Genomic DNA, 22,579 nt, shown 5'->3' with positions numbered 1-22,579 from the left:
GGACTTTTTGAGAGCAATTCCTCATCATTTGAAACGGTGAATGGATGTCGCACGAACGCATGAAGCCCCGAAAGCTTTGAAATAAAATTTGAAGTGACGTACTTACTTTTGACTTTATTGAGTCTTAAAACTAAAAAAAAACAATGTTTCGTTGTAGTTTCATAAACAGCACCTCAGCTCTAGCTACTGCAAGCTTCGGGCAGTAAAAAAGTATCGATAGAAAGACATGAGAGGCTAGGAGGCTCACATGGCTAAAGTTGTTGCGCCTGCGCAAAACCTATGTCGCCTTTTGGCCTCCATGAGTTGGAGTGCGCTCTCACCGGGGATGCGACTTTTTATTTTTTTTTTACAATACCCTCAAGGCCAATCGGGTAATACAGAGGGGGTGAACAGATACGCACAATATGCGAAACAAACATAAAGATCGGGACAAATATCTTCATGGGTTACTTGCATCAAAATAAATTGTAACAGCTACAAGTTTGGACATTAAAAAAACAGACAATGAAATGGGTGAATGACACGAAAATGCACTCGATCCGTGCATAAAAGAACATCTTTCACACTTTTTATTTAAAAGACATTCGATGAAACGGCCGTCAGCGATTCGATGAAACGGCGTTCGATGAAACGGCGTTCGATGAAACGTCCATTTTTTCGATGAAACGGCGTTCGACGAAACGGCGTTCGATGAAATGTCCGGGAACCGCGAATGAGAGGGCACTCCTAGCAATCTGTTTTCAGAGCCACGGTATGCCGGCTGCCGGCCAAATGTCCACTTTAATTCTATTATGGCTTTCGAAACGTAAATACACGCTCGAGAATTTTCAACAATATCACGCGAGCGCCGACCGGCCTGTAGATCAGCGCATCGTCACGGCGCGAAGTAGCGATATCAATGACAGTACGCGCGTGCGCAGAAGAAACGCGCCGAAGTCGGCGTCGGCTGCTAAGCTGTTTCCCCAATCACGACCCACCCCTGGCGCGACGCCCACCGCTTGCTCCACCCCATAAGCAGGGGACCTAGTAATCAAAGCGACACACACGGTACGCAAACACAAACAGCAGCCAGTAGGAAGGACACCGACACGAGCTTAGTCAGCGAACGAAAAGACAGACACAAACTTCACTCTAGGCAAACAGAGCAGGGGTAGTTACAAGGATGAGATGCGTGCGCAGACGGAGGTAAGCAGTGCACAATAAATACGCGAAAACTCGCAGCAACCGAAGAACTACGCAGCAAACACGTACGTGCACGTGCGTCACGCTGCGTATCTACGCAGAACTGGCGATTTTGGCATTTCGGTAATTTGAAACTTCGATATCGATTCCGTGAACAATTTATTCAGCAAACTGAACCGGTGGAGCCTCGCATAAAAAAAAAATCGTTTAACAATATGAATGCGACTGAAATTCTTCCTAAAAGCTATATTAGCAGAAAGTACCGTGTTATAAAGGACCTCACGAGTTTCGACCAAGTTTTCCAGCACGTTATTTTGCAAGAAACGGAAGAAGCCAAGTGTACAACCAGTTTCCGAAGCTGGCAACCACAGCTGGAATCAGCGCCATCCTCGGCAGTTTCCTGAACCTCGCGTAGTCACATTTCAGCCACCGCCACATAGAGGGCGCAACCAGACATCCAATTTGTGTTTTCTGTGTGTTTTATGATTCTTTTTAATAAATAGGCTCGATTAGTGAAAATGTGGGCTAATAATCAGGACCTGGAACAGTAATCTCCATTTAATACTAAAAATATCGGCCTAAATGTCTGCCAAAAGGGGTCAAAATACTCGTTTTTGACTATCAACAAATACGTGATTTCACCTATATTCAAACTTTTTTTATGGAAAATCAAAAGTGAAATTTAGAAAAAGGGCCTCGCTTTGCAAAGCGGAATATGTTTTTCTTTGCGGGCCTACAATTTTATTCATGTGTGCCAATCCCTAAGCGCTGTACCACTGTACTACCAAATGAAGTTTGCCAAAATTAACGGTTTTTGTCACTTTTCACGTGAGCATTCCGAAAAAAGTTTAAGCCATATTACAATGAAATTTAGCGTAACTCTTTCGACCATAATTACAAACTGATGTAAAAAGTTTCAAATAAAATGACCGAGTAGGCGCCCAAAACTTCGCGACTGAAGTGCTTCCGCAAAGTCAATTTTTCTAAAGTAAATATCTGTCAAAATAAAATAAAAAACGAAAAAAGGGCCTCCGTTGACAATGAACGCACTCTTCTTCTATAACATTCTAAAATTAGAAAGAAATTGCTCCAATAGTGCACCCTGTACCACTGTACTACGAAACCATGTTTTGCCGAAAAGGTCAATGTTCGCGGGTGCCCTCTGAATTAGCTTTTTGCACTAGGAAAACAAATCCTACATCAGATAAAAGATAATGTTGTACACTACAAGATGATATATAACACATAATTTTAGCAAGCTTGAACACGCCATGATCGCATTTCGAAAACGTGCTGAAAGCGTCATATGTCATGGCCGCCGTGGGACCGCAGCCTTAAGACAGCAGGTGTGAAAGTTATGTTTCAAACGAATAAAGAAACAAAGCTGTACGGTATATCCAATATTGGACCCGAAATGTTGTGCTATGACGGGCTTTGCAAAGTGCAGATTTGGGCACACAGGTGCTTGGACTTGACAGTAACATGACGCAGCACTTATTATACCAAAAAAAGGTGGCAGAGAGAAACCAGGTGAAAATTCGGTTTGCGCGGCGTAACTCAATACGAACCGGTTTTGACCATGAAAAGGCTGTCAAGAGAATACCACAGGTCGGGGGAGGTGGAGACTTTAGATGTAGGAAGGGACTAGTGGACTGTACTTCCAAATTGAAACAACTTTACGAAAGGTGGTTCCAAAGCCGAGAAAACAAAGTTGTCGGCCAACACACGGTTTGGCCGCATGGGCTTTTGCGGTCGGCTGTTGTGTAATAATCTGTTGTGCGAGGTGCTGATTTTCGGCGCACAGGTACTTTGACATGACCGTCACTTGGCACAACACTTATTATAACAAAAATAGTTGGCATAGCGAAACCAGGTGGAAATTTAGTTTGGGCGGCGTAACTAAATGGGAACTGGCTTTGACCGTCAAAGGCTGTCAGATAATACCACTCATCGTGGGAGGTGCACACTTTACAGGTAGGAAGGGACCAGTGGACGGTACTTCCAGTTCGAACCACTTTGCGATAGGTGGCTCTAAAGCAGAGAAGAAAAAAATATTTGTGACTCGGGGTGTCAGCGTTTCCACATCCAAAAGGAGGCTGGTCAAGAAAGAAAGCACACCACATAAACTTCCATACTCAAACGTCGATTCTCCAGTGATTCCGAGTTTCATTGCTGTTTTCTTTGGATTTATATTTGTCACTTTTTTTGCCGTTCGAATCTTTCTTCATGAAGTACAGATTGCGTGCCATACTTGTCCGGAAATATCATCGACACGTACGATGGGGACGAAACTTCTTTGGAGGGCATTCCTCCAACGAAATTGGCACTGGATACCCGCGAGTGTGGGATGGCATTTCAGTTCGTCCCATCGGCGCTGACACATGTAGGCGTTACTGGCACGAAAACACACGCAGAGCGCAAAGCGGCAGTGTAGAATATGTCAGCCGTGCCGACACAGTGGCAGACATGATCGGGACACCAAATTTCTCGCGTCGTAAGGCACGGGTCCATCGTTGTCGCTGTCCCACAAAACATCGGCGAGGTGAAAAACTGTGAAACTTTGTCTCCACGAGATACGACGCATAACTATTGAAGCACTTAATGACGCAACACAGGCAGCACTTCATGCTGTAAACCCAGCGCAACCGCACCACTCCGACTTCAATGCGTGCCAACGTACGCGGCGTGGTTTCGGTTTCGTTTTCTCTGGGGTTCTCACTGCCTACCTTCGGTACCGGCCGCGCGGCGGCGCGCCAGTCGCGTCGCACGGAGTGCAGCATGCAGGAAGGACCTGCGTCGTCGCCCTTGGCCACCGCCAGGATCCCTACCGGGGTAATGCCGCCTAGGTTTGACTAATAGCGAGTTCGTTTCACGGCACTCGTGCCCACGCGTGCCCACTCGTGCCCACTCGCAGCGTGGAACGGGTTCGTTTCGGCCGGCACTCCACGAGTGGTTGCACTCTCCGAGTTCGTTTCAGCGCTGACACCCCACACGTGCATGCACTCGCTGCACCGAGAAAATCGGGAGTGCGCCAAAATGCAATCCCGTCATGCCTCGCTCCGGCGGGGCCGGCGAGGAGCGGGAGCAGACGACGAGGGTTCGTCTGCTACGATGTGTCGCGGAACCGAACGGGAAAAAAAGTAGATTTTCTGAAAAAATCGGGTCCCGAGGGCCACAAAATCAAACGCGAGCTTGAATTGTGAGCGTCTGCTATTTCCCGAAGAAAGCAATTGACAACCCGTGATTTATCTGCAGGTTTTAAATCGCTCTGTTGCCGTACAAACGCTGAAATATACCAGTGTGTAAAGAAATGCTCAAAACAAACGTAACAGCGGCCCCCGAGATGTCTATCACCATCCGTGTGCGGGTGAAAAATTTAACATTTGTCGACAAAACTCCCCCAGCAGAAACCTCTGACTACCCAATAAGCATCAGAGAAAGCTAAAGATGGTAACTTTACCCGAGGATTGGGCAACATCATCATGTTTAACATTTACCTACGTCAGATAACTTGCCCCGTCGTATTTTGTTCGAGAAAGCTCTCGTTCTCGACGCCCTCACCAAGGCTAATATCTGATCCACCTATAATGACGATCCAAATCGAAAGTCCCAGTTTTGCTGGATATTCCAACAGGCTAGTTTTAAGCCGTACCCTTTCAGTGGTTCACGCATAATACCATGCTCAAACGGATCAAGCTTCTGCTCGGACAGCATCATCAGTTTTCTTCAGTGTCAACGGTTATAAGAATAACCAGCTGCTTTGTAGACAGCTGGTTGCGGAAATTTACGCCGTCTGTAACTACCTCTACGGCAGCCGAGCTGCTTGAAGTCATCGCAACTATAAACTACAGGTTGCAGCGACCAACGTTCGTAGATAAACGTTGGTAGCGACTGCATTCACGCATTCCCACGCATCACTCCGAACAGAAAGGCGCTAGTTTCGGTTTGAAGTCGGTGCCTTTTCTACAACATAGATGGCGGCAGCATCAGTCTTCTGCACTCGGTGCATTTGGCGAGTTCGTTTGAGTCCAGTTTTCCGTGCAACACTCTGTGAGTGCGATGCATTCTGGGAGAGAACTCGAACGGTGCCAGTGCGTGTGAAACGAACTCGCTATAAAGCCCCTCTAGACTGAGAAAAGTGGCGCCATTCATTGTTGTGTAAATGCTCGAGACACGTGCCGCGCGCCACTTCTGGGAAGAACATGGCGTCTGAAATCTAGCTCAGTGCTACAGTGTACTAGAATACTTGGGTAGTGTTGGGACCGGAGGAGCTCGCCTGAAGCGCATGGTATTGATCGCGACAGGTGTCGACAACGGCGCGTTATCCAGAAGGTGTGCGCATGCGCGGCTGCACGCGCGAAAATATGAATCTTCGGTGCAGCTTTGGTTGAGTGCACGTAAGATTTCTGATAGAGCTACGACCTGCCAGCGGTCGTACCGCGGCATGAATTACGCTGCGGCACGATCGTTAGCAACATGATGCTTCAATGTATTGCACGGTACAAGCTACATTACTCTTCCTTTACATAAAAACAATTGCGACTTTAAAGAAGCGGATTGCAAGTTGTTTCAGCGTAGAATTAGCTGCGACTTTCGGTTTGTCGGATGGTGAGCATTTTAAATGAAATGCCCATTTCCTTGGTCGCAAAGGCCGAACATTAGATATTTGAAAGGGATATCTAAAACTCGGAAGCAGTTTTTTTTTTTCCTATCTTATTTTATAATGGAACGAAACGGCACATACTAAAGTCCGAGGTTGTCTTAGTATGTTTTTAGTACCCCAAGTTAACTTCTCTGTCTCCTTTTCTGTCCGTCTTCTTTTTCTTGACCTTAATCAGCTCGCTTCACTTGTCACTCATTCTTGTGTTCATTTATGCGACGAACCACCCAAGCGACGGTCGCAAAGGGGTGAGAATCTTTTATTTCTTCATGGCCGCCACGACCATCAGAGGACCACACGATGTTCACTTGTAAGAAATGGCTTTAAGCCGTGACAATTTTTATCACGCGTTTTAACATTGGACTTAAGTCCAAAAACTGAGACAATGTGGGCTGAACAAGTAAGACTTTATAAGATTCAAGGAAAACAAGCAACTATTTCACATCATTTTGAGCAGAAAACATGAGCACACGTAGATCGGGCAAGGAAGAAGTTGTAATAGTTTACAGCACGGCATTGAAATAATGGTTACAATGTGCAGCGCCTATGATGGTTACATTATGCAGCGCATTATCCTCTTGAGGGTAAACCATCTGGAACTCACACGCTCATAACAATACATTTAACCGGCAGCTGCTTTCTGACAACCAGGTAAGTCTCGCCTGAGCTGGGTATTCGAAGGGAAAGACCCGTGGTTCCACAGGGGGCGTATCTGGTTCACGCAGACATACAGGGTGTTTTTGTTTTATTCTTTACGGAACTACATATTTTACAAAAAAAAGGATGTGGCAGAAATGTGGATGCCGTCTTTCGTTATATCTGCAGGGCTCGGTGGACAATAAATGGGTGAACAATCGTTGCAATGTTTAATAATTAACCAAAATATGTTAGTTAACTTGTTTATTAACGGCTTAATTGGCCATTGTGCAATTCCAGTTTTAAAAGGAGTCATTATTAAAGGCAAACAGAATTTTGACCATTCGCGAAAAAGCACGAGGTTCGCAAAATTTATCGTAAAAGTTTGCCTTTCTTCGCTTGATTCAGAAACCGCGTTATAAAAATAATACGTAAAATAGTAACTTAGTCGTCTTGATGTGTGGCGCCGGCGAGTCCGCCGAAGACACGCTGCCGAGTTAGTGACGAGGGGACAGAAACAACTTTGTCATTCTTCTACGCATCAATATCAGCACAACCTAGCTCATTCGCGCTTTCAGCGCGCGGTTTTTTAATTAAGCGAAGAAAGGTTGTTGTTGTTGGATACGTTTTATTCATATTTAGAAGGGGTATAACGCGAAGCGAAGAAAGGCAAACTTTTAGCGACGAATATCTCAAAGCTCGTTGTTTGTTCGCGAACTTTCTAAATTGGGTTAGCCTTTAATAATCGCTCCCTTTAAAGCTGCAATTGCAACATGGCCCATTAAACCGTTCATTAGAAAGTTAATTACCATATTCAGCTAAGTGATCAAAATATTGCAACGGTTATCCACCTATGTAGGACCCGCCGAGATCTACGGATGTGCAGTGCAGACGACATACATGTATCTACTCCCTCCTTTTAATTCTGTAAAGTTCTGTTAAGAATAAAAAAAAATATCCTGCATAAGCATGAACTCACAACAATGGACATGCCTGGGACGTAGCCATTTCCTCTTTTCGACTATGGGAGTAAGAAGCTTTAAAGTTGGTTGTTTTAAAGCTCAAATAACAAAATCTGATATTCCGCTGGCACCCTTGGGCTTGCAACGTATTGATATAGGTTCTCGTTCAGTGTACAAAAACTTTCTGTGAAAGCTTCCCAATAAAACAAGTGTAAAATGACAAGAATTAAATTTTGCCTACCGCAAAAAAAAAAAAAAAAAAAATTGAAAATATCGATTTTTTTTTTTATGTGCCCTATACTAATAATTGGGTTGTGGGGATATTTATACAGCGTGTAGTTGGTCTGCCATTAAAGTTGCGACGAGTAACACGCTGTAGATGAGCAATTTAGCCAGTGCAGTGCAACCGCTAGCCTGGGGTCTTTAATGTGCTCCACGCAGTTGTGATAGACGACCGCACGCCGGTACGATGCTCATCCAGATCGAAACGGGCAAAGGTGGGGCTCGAGCCCAGGATCCCTGGGTTCTGCAGCGCGAGCTTTCGCTCCACGCGCGTCGAGCTGGGTGTGCGCTTCAGCCCACTCGGCCACCGATCCCCCATTGCCCTATAGACCTTTCCAGAAAAGGGCTGCTGGCCGGTTTCATTTTCAGTGTTTGTGCGTATCGCGCGTGATTTGCTCGCTTTCCGAAGCGACGCACACGCGCGTGCTGAGCTGTGGAGATCGCACGCTGAGCTGTGGATTTGCAAACATTGGAAAGGTCTATACTCTGTTTCACCTTATGATGTACCGCAGGAAAGGCCACAAGCGCGAGCTCCTTGCTGTAGGGCACATCTCGGCGGCACAAGCTCTCGTGCGTTAAAAGCAGCTGCCAACGCTATGAGCTCGCGCTTCTAGCCTTTGCTGCGGTACAACATAAGGTGAAACGGAGTGTATAAAATCGTGGTACCGACACGTGCACCGCTCAAAGTAAAAAAAAGAAAAAAAAAAAAAAAAGGCGGGCTGCGCGATTTTTTTGGATAACTCGACTACAGCGGCGCCACGAACTGTCAATACACGCGCCCTCACGAGTTCCCGTTGCCGAGCCGCTCTGGTCCCTACCAGAGCCGTATATGTGGAGAGTTCGGCCATTCGTTGGAAAGTATAGGAGACAAATGAGGAGGCGTCATTGGCCGAAAGCGGGCTGGGCGTGTTCCAGGGCGTCTTCAGAAATTCGAATGTGACCAACCAGAAGCCGGAAATAATACCCTGGTGGTGGTTGCGAGAAACAAACCTGATAACTGCATTGGAGTAACTCTTGATGGCTGAAAATATGGTACACGTGATGTTTCAATCACGCTCATCCAAAATGATGGTGGAAGAATGCGACTAGCGGAACGATCGACATAATTCGTACGCCAAACGCCGAGAATCTGTCGTCAGAGCGGTCACACTCTGTCCGCGCAAAACAGAGTTGAGCGGCGCATTCGTTTCTTACATCTTTCTGCATGATCATGATGAAAACAAGTGCACCCTATTTTCAATCACAAAGAGTTACTACACTTCACTCTTACGCACTTATTAAAACCATATACGAACATAGACCTTCGATGATCGATCGGCTCAGAACTGTTTCTCGCTACCACCGCTAGGGGATTCTTTTCGGCTTCTGATTGGTCAAGAGAGCATGCCAAGCCCTCTTTCCGACTCTACCGCACGCCCTGACTCTGCCCGCACCTCCCATTGACCAAACTCTCTCAATACACGGCTCTGGTCCCTACCCAAGTATTCTAGTACACTGCATCAGAGCTGCGTTGTGCCGCCATGATCTTCCAGAGGGCTGCGCGGTGCACGTGCCTCGTGCGTCGACGCACCTTGTGCTATCTTTAAAACGTGAAGGGGCGAAAGGGGGGGGGGGGGGGGGGGGGCAGACGTGGGGGGTGATGTTTTTAGTAGTTTCTTTGCCCGATCCCCCAAAGGTCATCGTGGTGCTATCCCACACTGCCTGGTGATAGTCACGAAACTGGAGAGGGGAAGCAAATTGGCGGAGAGAGAAAATCATACTTCTGGTTTTTTATTCCAGGTGGCGCAAGGGGCCGTTCGTTATAACAGGTACAGCCGTTAGAATCTATCCATTCGTCCGAGCGTGCTGTTTTCTAGCCAATCTATCGCGCGTCTATACTTTGTTTCAGCTACCGTCCGAGCGCAGCCAAAGTTACGTTTGGCCGGAGCCAATCACACGCCGGCAATAGGTCACGCGATCTCGCCTGCACTTTTGTATCACTCCGCTGCGCCACCGGTCGGTCGCCCGCGCTCGCCGAGTATTTCGTCTGCTTGTATCAACGATATCGTCTGCTACAGGTTTAAAAAGTGCCCTTTCACGTTCTGAAACTTAGTCACAGGGGATACGTAGGCTGCCCGCTGGCATCTGTGTCCGAGCTTTCCACCTGTTCGGCATAGTTTCGAGTTGTAAGTACACTTTGCAAGTTCCCCGATGACCCGGCCGTTGATGTTTCCTTGTATTGTTCGGATATACCAGGGCTCGAGGCGCAGTCCTTTCTACCAGCTACTCGGCGTTCAATGTGATCGGCAGGTAAAGGGGTCCCCTAATTTCGCCGCGTATCTGAATTGTAGTGGCCCGGACGCTTTGCTTGTTTACAACGCATTCGTGATACGACGCGGCCGGAGTCTCCTGCCGAATTCGAAAGTATCATCACGACTTCTCGCGCCTGACACCCAAAGGTGCCTTTGCGAAAGGGCGTTCTGAAGCGACTCGGTGAGGAAAGCAGCGAAGCACATGATTCGGTGGTTACGGGAACGAAATCACCCAAAAAAACCGAGCGCTGCAGCCATGTTGCCAGCGGATATACATGTTTTGACCAAACCATACACATTTACGTATATTAATAGAAACATAAACTTCAGAAATTTGATTCCTTTAGTTGCAAATCATTCTCAGCAGTACACATCTGGAACATTGTGCAGTTTTTACGCACAAAACAGTTGTTTAAAAAAAAGAGTACTTTTGTGAACTACTTTGTGGTGCGTAGGAATGCTCTTCTCGAAGTTGCGAACCGTCCCTCAGCCTTTGGCTGCGCTCGGACGGAAGCTGAAACGAAGTATAGGTGTCACCACTTATTTGGACAAAGGTGGATTGCAAATGATGTGGAAAACCCGAGACTGTGGTAAAAGCAAGGAAACGGACGACGTCTTCACATTGAAACGAGGCAAGATGTACGATGAGACTTTTGAGAGCCAGATCTGGTTCAACGTCGCAAAAGCATGAGTGGCGGCCAACAATGAACACTTCCAAAACACTTTCCTAGGAGAGTAAGGTTGAAGGTAACGCATGGGTAAATGTAAATGTAATTTCTTTCTTTTTATAGTAACGTGTACAAGTCTCATGAGGAGGAGTGTCTCGGTTAGCTAGTAGGTGAACTCAATCTGGGGCGGGCGCTTGACATGCCCGTCTATATTTTTTAACCACATACTAGATCGATCCCACGCAAAAACATTAATTCAGTCAAATATCAACTGCCTCGCAACGAGATCCCTCGGTTCGAGAAACAAGAAATAGTGGGATAGACTTTATGAATTGTAGACACTGGCGCACTTTGCAGCTTTATGCACACACTGAACTGGTTGCATAGCAGAAATTTTGTCAAAACTTCGGTAGATCAATAGAAACAACGATTGTCGTAATGATGTTACAGCAACTAAGCTGCTAATTACACTAATGGTATTACCATAATTACGATGCAACTTCAGCAATTAGTACTCCAATGAATTACATTTAAAAGGTCCATCCCTAGTCCAGCAGTGTGCCACAGCAAATGAGTAACACAGAAACATGAGTTGAAAAAAAAAAAAACCTTAGAAAATGGTTAGAAGTAGCAACTGAACATTAGTGAAAGCTCCCATTACCTTGACAATCGCAATCGCGGCGGCCCCTAAAATTTATGAAAACGCTGCACACGAGCAAACAGTTAGAAAGGCACAAGTAACTGGATATCTGTGCATATCAGTGCCAACATATTATCAAGTTCGGTCTTAGTTGGACCAGGTTTGCAACAACAAAGAAGGAGCGGAGCTGTGAACGTCCGTAACAGTAGAAAAATAGAAGCACATTTATTAGTGCACAACATTCTGCACCTACAAGACAACAGACATTTTCAGTTAAGATGCCCGCTGGTGTCCGGATTTCAAGACAGAACAAAAGAAAACAAAAATTATTCATACGTCTGTGTATTTTAGCGTGCCCACGCTGCACACGCTTGTCTCGATATGACGCTGCATCTTTTTACATTGTTTGATAGGAGAGACCCCTGAAGAAGCGGGAACAGTTCGAAGCACAAATACTGTCGCCACCGCAAACTAGCAGTTGATGAGAGAAGACAAGATGACAGACAATGGTATCGCTTCTTTCAAGTGAGGTCATTGCCAACTTTGCAATAAAAACAGATGTGCCTTGCTCAACACATGTTCTCACTATGAGTGCAAGCGGGAAGTCCTAGGTTACAAGGTTAGCTCAATCACTGGTAACGAAATTCCCAGTCTGTGTAACATGTATCGTCAACAGTGACAAAGTCAAAGTATTGACCATGAGCGGTCACCACTGGCACGGCAGAAGGCACATGACACGAGTTCAGCTTAAAAAAAAATTGGCACCGATCTCGCAGGAAAAAAAATAGAAAACTATTAAGAACGAAGAAAATGGTGTCTATGTATAAAGTCACAAAACCAATACCCAACGCTGTGCAGCACAAACTCCTGAACATTTTTACAAAATCCATGTTTTACACAGTATGGTAGAAATCAAAATCTCGAGCTGCAGCACTGCAGCTTTATGCAATAATAATAATACCAATGTCTGATCTGTAAGGTTTTAATATAATTTTCATTTGCCGAGGCTGCTTAACACCAAACTGGAACTCTCGAGCTTAGCAGACATCGGCCTCAGCAATGAAAGCTCCAAAATATTTCCAGGGGCACTTATTTGGAATTTTGTAACGTCCTTTCCCCCAAAATAAAACAAATGATATTTCAAGATCTACCCATAACACAGTCATCACATGACTCCAATACCTGCGACTATGCAGCAGATGCCCTGCCTCAAGCTTCCTGCTTTTGATAACGTCGCACATGCAGCCAAGGCACGGCAGTGGAAGTCAGCCAACACATTCTGGAGTTGAGGCTTCTACCGAATCCTTAGCTCACCACCGACTACAGTCTGCCTTAGCACGCCCTGTACCTTTTAAAATTATTCAAAAACAAATTAGTTGGTTGACTGGGCCCAACTAAACTGAGGGCTGGCAATGATCCTTCCTTGACAAAACCATTTAATTGAGCAGAAATATGGTTTCCCATGCAGTTCCCATGAGAAAAATGTAGCAGCTCTCACTAGAGAGGAAAACTGAGAAAGCCCTAGAAGAGGGGGCCAATGTTTGCCAAGACTTGTGCTAAGGGAAATGAGATCTCTCAGCAAAACAATGGCTACCCTATGAGTCTTACTTACTGTTTGCTCAGAAGCACACCTATGTAGTCTAAGATTTCTCCTGCTTTAAGTAGAGACACAAATAATGTCTTTCTGCCAGGTGTTGCAAGGTAGAGTAGAATGAAAATCTTAAAAGGAATAATCTCTGTAACAAAGTATGGTGACATCAGAACAATCATTCAACAATGTGTGCCACACATATTACATACAGTAAACATACAAAGGAAGTTGTTAAGGAGGAACGAGGAATACTATTTGCTCAAGTACACTGAGCAACACTGCAAGTGCAAAACAGAAATTCAACACTCTTTCACATTTTACTTCGAAAGAACACTGGCGGGGATCAAAATTTACGAATTAAGTTACCACCCCAACTGAGATTTTTTTGCCACTATAATTTTTTATGACAATTCTACAATACTGAAGGAAAAACAGAAAACTGTTGGTGGCTTGCTTTTGCTAACAGTGTTGCAGAGTATACATACAGGCAGACATGACTGCTATGCATGCAACCAAGGAGATTTATTTCCAAGGGACCCGGATAACCCGGGGGGGGGGGGGGGGGGGGGGGCTTAAATGTACTAAATGGGGAATATGTAAATAGGAAAAAAAAGATTCTCCTAGCCCATACTGAGTGAAGTATTCATGTTCAGAGTTTGAAGCATTTCATCCGCCTCACAAAAGCAAGTCAGTATGACTTCACCACCTAATCAGTGCTTAGTGAGCACCACTGATATGTGACCTGAACTTTGTCCCCCTCCTTCAATTCCCCAAAAATCCTGTATCCATAAAAACACCCAACAGGGCTCGCAGAGAAAAAGAGCTTTTTGTGTTCCCATCGAGCTATTCATATGATGAAAAACCCACAGAGTATTGAATGCGCGACGCTAGTATATTACACAGGGTGTACATTGCTAACTAAAATTTTTTTTAAAAAAAAGCCGGTGATTGCTACATGGATACCATCCTTCTGTATGTGTATGGGCTCAGAAGACATTAGGTGTGGTGATAATTACCACAATAAGTAGGCAAGTAACAAAAATTGGGCAAGTGATTAACAGACTGATAGGTCATATTTTAACCGCAATACCGAGAATTACTATTACAGGCTAAACCAATTTATAGATTCTGCGAAAAGGCAACAGGCATTGTGATACCCATTGACCAGCATTCACAGTTTTGTCGCTCGCTTCTGAAACTCAGCAGAAAAAGCGCCAATCCTCGTCATCACTATACCAAAAGTGTGCCATCCACGCCTTCACCAAGGATGAGCCACCAGGATAGTGACGTGCCAATGTTGCAAAGACGACCACTTCATTCTTCAATATGTGTTTGTGGGTAGCACTTCCGGTACCCTTTCAGCGCCCAATTTCAAAATCGGGCGAAGGAAATAAAACTTGTAGGAGCACATTACGAAACCTGTTGCCATTTTGCAAATTAATGACTACCTTAGAAACTACACCTCCTGCATGACCCATCTAACTATTAATAAAAACTAATTAAAGGGTAACTGCAAACAAAAGAAAGTGTATTTTTAAACAGCCTAATTGGGACAAACATGTAAAAAAAACTTTCTGTGCAAAACATTTTTTACAGCAATATTTCTAGCGCGAGACAGATTTTCGTTTGCGGCTATCTCGTCTGTTTTAAATCACGCGCCACAAAGCTGGTAGCGACGTATAACAGCTATTCTGCGCTAGTCGAAAGAGTGGGAGTTTCATATGTGGAGAGGTGACTCCAACTAAATTACGTACTGTGGCCTAAATATTGCAAAAAAATTTGTTTTTTTTCGCAGAAGATTTGTTTTGTTTCATGCTTGTCCCAATTAGGCTGTTTAAAAAAACTTTTTTTTCTTTGCCATTACCCTTTAAGAGGCCTTAGAGAGTTATCCAACTTACTGCTATGATTATCGCTCCATCTAATGTCCACTGAACCCCAAAACAGAGTGAAGATGGCATGTGCATAGCTGTCCCCCCCCCCCCCCATCACAAGAAAAAGACTAAGACATTGTTGAATCACAAATACATTGTATAAAAACAGAGGGTCAATGGACTTAAGGAAAAACGTTTATCTAGAATGATGTTTAGAGTGGGGATAAATAAATGACAGTTGCCTGCCATTTCTTACGCCTGCCCGGCCTGTCGCAATCCTAAATTTCTATAGAAAAAAGCAATGACAAGATGACGTACATGGAAACCTGCAGCAGGGCAAGCATTACACACTGAGCACAGCAGCAGAAAACAAAACTCTAACAGTTTGTAAAAAAAAAAAAAAAAAAAGAAAAACATGAAACTGAGCTCTTTCTTATAAGTGAGTCAAAGGAAAACTTCCCAGCTTTTACAGGACGGTGGCACAAACACTTTTTAGGTCCCCCCTCCTCCCAACTCTTTTACGGGCAAGTCACCTCACTTCCTCTCGGCACAGGTCCAACATCATCAGTGTTCTCGAAGCTCTACAGGAGTGTTAAAACTGTCCGTACATCAGAGCAGCTTTCCCGTAAGGATCTCGTAAGCCATGCGGTAACGCAGCCGCTGTATGTCCCTCGCTGAGAAGTCGAAAGGTGCGTTGCGCACCAATCGTTCCGCATAGAGGCAGACAAACATGCCACAGTCGTGCGTGTTGCTCTGCATGGGAATGTTCTTGGCAAACTGGCAGGCCCAGCCTCCGTCGGGCTCCACCAGGGGCCGCCGCTTCTTGTCCCGGTGCTCATTCCGCAGGTACTCCATGAGCGTCCGGTAGCACGGCTTGTTTTCGCGCCCCATCGAGTCGTAGAGCGAGAACGTCCGCTCCTGCATCCACAGGGCCACCAGGGACCAGTGGTCCTGGTCGTGCACAGGCACCAGCATTAGGTCTACGTCGAACAAATCCACACCTTCAGTCCAGCGGCGCACCGCGTCGTAGCCCCGGCTACGTAGCACGTTGAAGAAGTGCGTGGTCACGGCGTGCACCCTCATGCCCCCCTGCTCCAGGCTCGCACGCTCCACAATCAGCCCCATGTAGAAGTCTATCACCACGTCGTTCAGCCAGTTGGTGCCCAACAGCGTACGCAAGTCGCTGACAGTGACGCTGTAGCCAAGCTTGCGCGTAAGGACCCGCTGCGGGTCGTGACGGCTGCGCCGGATCGTGCTGCGAACCCTGTCTCGGAGGGAGTCCTCGTCTGTCCCTCCGACGACTTGCACGTCGTCACCGTTAAGCTGCGCGCCATGTTCGGGGCAGTGGAGGTCCCGAGAGGACGTGGAACTGTTTGCGTCACTTTTTGTTTCGGGGGGCACGTGGTTCTGGAAGCGAACCCCCGGCAAGTCCTCCAGTCGCCGGAGCGCCACAAAACACTCGCGCGTCAGCCTGCGCATGTCGTCCACGCTTTTGCCCGTGCTGGGACCGGGCATGATGTCCTGCAGTCTGCGGAGGTTCCGCTGCAAGAGGGGGCAGCACTCAAAGTCCCAGTTGACCTCGCGGCACGTGCAAGAGGAGTCCGATTGCCTGACCAGCTCCCAAGCTGGCACCATCTCCCATGGGGCAACGGCACGCAGGGGGAGAGGGGTGCCCGGGGAAGGGGATTCCTACCGGAAGTGCCGCTCCTGCAATGAGGGGGAGGGGCGGGGTCAAAGCTCCGGATGGCTCCTCCTTGGTTCAACCGGACACTGATTGCAATTTTTCCCCTCGTGACGTTTGCTAGAGAGGCTCGGAGGCACTTTTAACATGTCCGGTGGCACGGCTTTGTGCATTTCACTGGGTAGGGCTTGGGTGATGCTCTGCTGAAAGCGGTTGCGATTATACCCGTCCAGATGTTACGCGCGACGAGGAAATGCGGGAAAATGGGCACCCATGCAGAGAGACACACTGCAACTCTGAATAAGCCTAAAACTGCTGCTGCGCTCAAGTGATGCACTCAAAAGTCAATGCAATAAATTCATAATACAGCGATGAGAACATTATACTGTCATTGCATACTAGCATGAACCCGTGCATGTGCAAGTACCTCCCCATCACCCTCCCCATGCCTTTTTTTTTTAAATATAAATTTCAAGTTGATTTTTGTCAAGGAAGATGAATACCCCTACCCTTTGTTTAAAAAGGTCAGCCTGGCCATCTTGTTCCTGACTAATGGTGGCATAAGATGGTTAAGATATGCTCTTACTCTCCAAATCTGCCACACTTTTCTCACGAAAACACATCATCGGCCTGAAAGCATTTGTTGCCGTTGTGGTGCCTTATGTGCTATGCACTCCGTTAACTTTCCATACTGGCTTTCCTTTAATTACCCCTAAAATTGCCATAATGTTACTACCATACGCGTGGCCAACAAGATACACCCACCACACTCTTGCCGAGCACAGGTGCTGGCAGTAATGTGAAGCAGAGTGGATGTGTTTCATTTGCATGAAAGAATGCTTTTGCGTAGGTAATAAAACAAAACAAATTTGTCGTGCTCTTCCCTTATGATAAAGGTTGTAAATCGAGAACAGATCAAAAAGCCACCTTGCAAGAGACATTATCATTCTATAATGTTTTACAATGACCTAAAGGGGTACTGAATTGAAATTGTTGTGCCTATTTTATAGTCTAAATCAGAAGCCTGCGAACGACTTGGTTAAGGGGCTGGATCAAGGCTCTCCAGCTGTCTCGAGGGACGGAAAACGAATACCGTAAAATATTGAGCATCTGCCCATTCCACACTAAGTGCTCAGCCCCTCATTAGGTAACGTCTAAAACAATATGGATGGTACAAATATAGGTAAACTTTGTGACCAAACAAGGAACCATCTCCCCCTTTTGCGTGATTATCTCCGAATTCTGAGTGGGTGATTGCTCGGTACTTTACGGTGATCAAAATGAGTTAGAAAAAAACAAGATTAAGAATTTTAGATGTACTGTAAGCATTTCAATCAAAAATTTAAAGTTGGAGTAAACATTAAAAAAAATAATTTAGGGTGCACAAATACATATGCTTTGTTATAAAATTCTATATTTAGCTAATTATCACATTACACAATAATTGGGATCCAGAAAATGTACCAGAAATGACTCATAAAGTGTATTGTCAGCATCAAGTGATCTGACAATATGTAGTAGATATGACAGGGTACACCAAGCACAATATATATGGGAATGCAAAGAAATTTGAACGTAAGTAGTTACACAGATAGAAAACATGGTACTAAGAATGGTGGTGCTGCTGTTGACAATATGCCCAGTGAATAATATGATGAGAGGACATGCCTTACGGTAGCTTTCTCTCATCTTTTTTCTGGTATGTTTATGCGGTTGGTGCGTGCTACGGTGCCATTTCTTTAAACACACTTATTGTAACACCGGTAGCAGCGGGCCTGCTGGAAGCGGACCACGGGCCAGGCTTCATTGGAAAGATTGCGGCTAGCCACGGGACGGTCGGTTTGGAGACCTGGCCTAAATGTCGACTTTGTTCCGACTACCACACAGAGACACCAATATTTTGCTTAAAGGGGCCCAGCAATCATATTTAAGCGTGTACCTTTTTTGCGGTTTCCAGGTCTTTTGGGGTTCCGGCAAGCCAGCGGGCACGGAGAGAGTAACTAAATATCAGTGAGTCATATTTTAACCTAATGACGCGGGAACCTCCTCCACCTACGAGGGCGACCCGCGTTGGCGAAAGCGCGCGATATGTGACGTCTTTGGTCCTGGGCTTACTACTGGTCAGAACCGCTAAAATCTTTTTTTTAGTCGAGATACAAAATACAAGTGTCGCAAACCGTTTCAATTATGTATGAAAGTGTTTTTGTTCGGTATTTTAGATCAGAAAAGAAACAAATGCAGTTAATAAAGTACGGAAACAAGAAATGACCCGTCGACATACCCACCACCAAGCGGCGGAAAAAACGGCGCATACTAGAAAGGGCTAGTGGGATGAGGCGCCGACAAACGGCGTGCGTAGAAAGGTCCCGGATGTACGCGTCGGCGCTGCGGTCGTATGGACAGGAGAATCCGACCGGCTCCGAGTGCTCCGAAGGCCTTCGGCGAGAAACTTTCCCTTGCGGTTTGGCCGTTTCGCGGTATGGCAGCGGGAAGTGGCTCCCATTCTGAACTGATATTTACCCCGTGTTTGCTGTCGTTTGTGGCCAATGAAGTGTTATGTTGAATTAGCCTTTAATCGTGCAGCAAATGCAATGCAAGCCGCCCTGACCGCCCGCTTCATACAGCCTATCCAACACGTGCTTTAGTGGCGCCCTCTCGAGCCGTCGACACGGAGTGCGGCAGCCGTGAGCGCTCGATGAGCTCACTATCCCTCATCTAGTTCACGGCCACTCAAGCCAGGACCTATGACGTCATGAAGGAGGTTATTTTTTGCTTGTTTTTGTAATTCTAATTTGCCTATAACTTTTAAAATAAAGCGAATTTTGAGAAAAGAAAGGTATCATTAAGTTACCACGTTCAGTGCGCTCAGGATCGGCGCAAAATAAAAATCAGTCAAAAAGTTGTTGCAGGGCCCCTTTAAAGGGGTGCTCCGGCCATTTCTTGAGCTACCCAAACAAATCTCATTTTCTGAATACCCGGACTGAATTCTTTACTACCATCATACCTGCCAATTTGTGGACTTTCAAATTTGTAAAAGCCCCGCGGCCGCGAGAGGGGTGGGGGGTGGGAGGGGGGGGGTATGCAAGGCAGCAATGTGCAGCTTAATGTCAGCCTTGCCACTGTGTGAAACGGTTACATCACACGAGCACGTGCTACAGAATCCAAAGTTCTCTCGCTTTTTGGGCGGCACGAAGCATGGAAATTCCGACGTGCAGGAAGGACTTCAGGAACACCTGAAAGTACCTCTTTTGAGGTTTGGAGTTCGCCATTGCGCCGCGAAGCCACAGCAACCAGGAGAATGCTACGGTTAGACGTGCAACGAACACAGACGCCCCACTTCTCGCCTTGAAACTGGCCGAAACAACGAGGCCCAACAACGTCTGAACACGCCGAACACACGAACAAAGGCTTTGAGCTTTGGATTGGTTTTCGATCCGTGGCCACTGGATAGTAAAAACCACGACGCTGCCGTGGACGGTACCTATCGCCCTCTTGTGGCGGTGCAAAATACCACCAATAAATTTACAAAAAAAAATAAATTTTTTTTTTTTTAGCATTTGAAGCAAGATTTGTAACATTGTAAAACGAGTCCATATTCGTACTGTTCGGAAGTTGTTCGGAAGAGTTGGCAGGTATGCTATATGCTATCTATTGTCTCTAAACTCAAGATGGCTATTGAGAACACCGTAAATGAAGATGATGCCGACACCACTTTCAAATTCCCAAACGCTCTCCAGTGCTGTGACGGCACAAATGGTACAAACTTTCAGGACGTGCAGGTAGCCTTAAACAAAATATGTCGAGCGTTTTTTTTTCATTTTTTTTTTCATGCTTCTCAATGAATTAGCTTCGAAGCATTTTCTTCCCACCATCAATCGTCTCATAATCAGTTAGGGATGTGGTTTAATGCCCACTTTGTACCATTTCTGTCATCACACTTCGAAATAGGGGCTCCAAGTTTTAGAAACATGATGGAAACAAAATTCTAAAATTCACTAACTTTGCAACAAAAAATATTTTATAACAATACTTCGGGAACTGGTACAGCCATGTCTACACTGTGTTGAGCCGATTTCGAAGCAAATCAGCGACCATTAATAAGAAATCTCTAAAGAACCCCTTTAAAAAGGCCCCAAAAGTTTATTTAAATCGAACAGACTGGATAACCAGGTTACACGCGGTGAATGTTCCCAAAGCTAATTTGAATGTCCCCTTTCCCATAAAAGCAGCGTTGCTCTGTGGAGGTCCGGCAACAAGCTGCGTGCACACGTTCCTTGCCGAACTTGGCCGAACTGGATTTCCCCTTCTCTACCAAGCCTATTCAACTCCTGCGGGGAGAGGGTATGAGACTGAAGGGTCAGCAAAGAAGTTTGAAGCGTGGGCGAGGCACTCCTTTGGTTCTGCTGGCATTTCCTAACCAGACCACGGTCGTCTCAAACGGCTATGTTGTAACCCCCTGATGCCATCAAGTGGCAAAGCTCATATCGACACCAGCTTCGCCTAGCCCATCCTGAGAAACGTGACGTCACAGTCTTCCGTGACGCATTGCGCTCTCCGATGGCCGCTCCTTGAGCACTCGCGAGAATCAGCCGTCTGGATTAAAGAATATGGCCACCCGTTGAAGATACAGACGTGAGATTGTCATCAGCAGATATGGTAGATGATGTTCAACTTATTTCCGAACATCGGAAAAATATTTAAACCTTCCTTTCAGTATACATTTAAGTTCCTGCTAATTAGGGTTGGAGATGCCAGAACAGAATGACCCCAGTTTCTGCTATTACTACATAATTGATGAAGTCTCAACAGGCTGCCACTGGATGGCACCTAAATGTGGAAAGTGTCTTTTATAATTTCACTTTGGGAGGGAACTTTATAGATTATGGAATTTTATGCTACGTTACACGTATGAATACATAAAACCACCTTTTCTATTGTCTAAAACGTAAATCGCAAAAAAAAAAAAAATACTAAAAGAAGTTTTTTTGCAATTAAGTGCATTGCTCAAGTATCTCTGCCATCATTTACGAATGCTGTCGATCAAATGTGGTGATGTGCGCAGCATGAAGACACCCAAATAGTTAAGTTTCAAAAGTTTTCCTGTATCAGTAACATCTGTACACACTCTTTTTACCTTATGTCCTCTAGCTTTTCAGTTAACCACGGACATTTTCAGGGGTACAGAAACAAAATTTAAGGTTTATTTTATTGCTTAGGAATATACCACGTCGCATCAGCACTTGACAAACATCAGTCTTTTGTTAGTAAATGCAAGAAAAGTATTTTTAAAACTAAAAAAAACGATTTCCCACTTGTACCTGGTAATTGGGGGGTCGAAGCTTTGTTGGCGGATTGTGATGTGTTGCTCCTACCGCCAGTGGCGCCACCCTACACCAAACTCATATATATACCCTAGCCGTGAGCGCAATGATGGAATCGCACTGCTTTGCGTGGCGCACAATGCGTGAAGGATGCCGCGCTATTGCATGGCAGAGGGCTGCGGCAACAGCGTGCTGAACTGCGAGATGCCGGCCCACGGGTTTCCGATTGATGAGAAATTCCGAAGGGTGCGGATCCGTCTCGCGCGTCCATCGTCTCTCGGGCGCCAATGAAATCCGATCACCTGTGCAGTCACCACTTTTGTGACGAGGACTATGAAAGGTGACCCACTGCCCTCAGGAGTCCGGGTATTTCCACCAAGAATATTCGGTTGCTGCCAGGGGTTCTGCCGATTATTTTTTTTCTAAGAGAAGGAGAGCAGAGGAGCTCAGTGAACCGCACGAGAAGCGAAACAAACCGGTAAGTGAGTAGAGCCCTGCGCAAACAAGTTTGATTATCCACATCCAAACTGCATCCGCGAACTTTTTACATTATTGTCTCCGTATCCAATCCGCATACTTTGTATCCGTATCAGAACTGCATCTGCAAAATCTGGAACCACATCCAACTCACAATCCAGACATTCATTGTATGTCACATAACATCAAGCAAGAATGAAAAACAAAATACAAAAAAAATACAAAAAGCTTTTTTTAAGTTGTTTGATTATCTTTGTACAAAGAAATCTTTGGGTCACCATTCAAAGGGGATGTCATTTTATCATTATCAGTTTCAT

At 45.6% G+C, this 22,579-nt stretch overlaps 2 protein-coding genes across 2 annotated transcripts in view; both read right to left on the bottom strand.

Annotated features, from left to right (window-relative positions):
- LOC121836118 (protein FMC1 homolog) overlaps window positions 1–22,579 on the bottom strand; it is an 87,438-nt gene that overhangs the window by 50,799 nt on the left and 14,060 nt on the right. The gene's annotated exons all lie outside the window — the stretch shown is intronic.
- LOC121836117 (sentrin-specific protease 1-like) lies at window positions 15,392–16,460 on the bottom strand. The gene has a single exon (XM_042290862.1). It carries the CDS (start codon window positions 16,416–16,418, stop codon window positions 15,393–15,395), a length of 1,026 nt encoding a protein of 341 aa, XP_042146796.1. The 5' UTR covers window positions 16,419–16,460; the 3' UTR covers window position 15,392.

The sequence above is a fragment of the Ixodes scapularis genome, unplaced genomic scaffold (assembly GCF_016920785.2).
Source record: "Ixodes scapularis isolate PalLabHiFi unplaced genomic scaffold, ASM1692078v2 PGA_scaffold0__279_contigs__length_252992795, whole genome shotgun sequence".
Taxonomy (NCBI): domain Eukaryota; kingdom Metazoa; phylum Arthropoda; class Arachnida; order Ixodida; family Ixodidae; genus Ixodes; species Ixodes scapularis.
The sequence above is the reverse complement of the archived record's forward strand: the minus strand, read 5'-3'. Positions and strand labels throughout refer to the sequence as shown.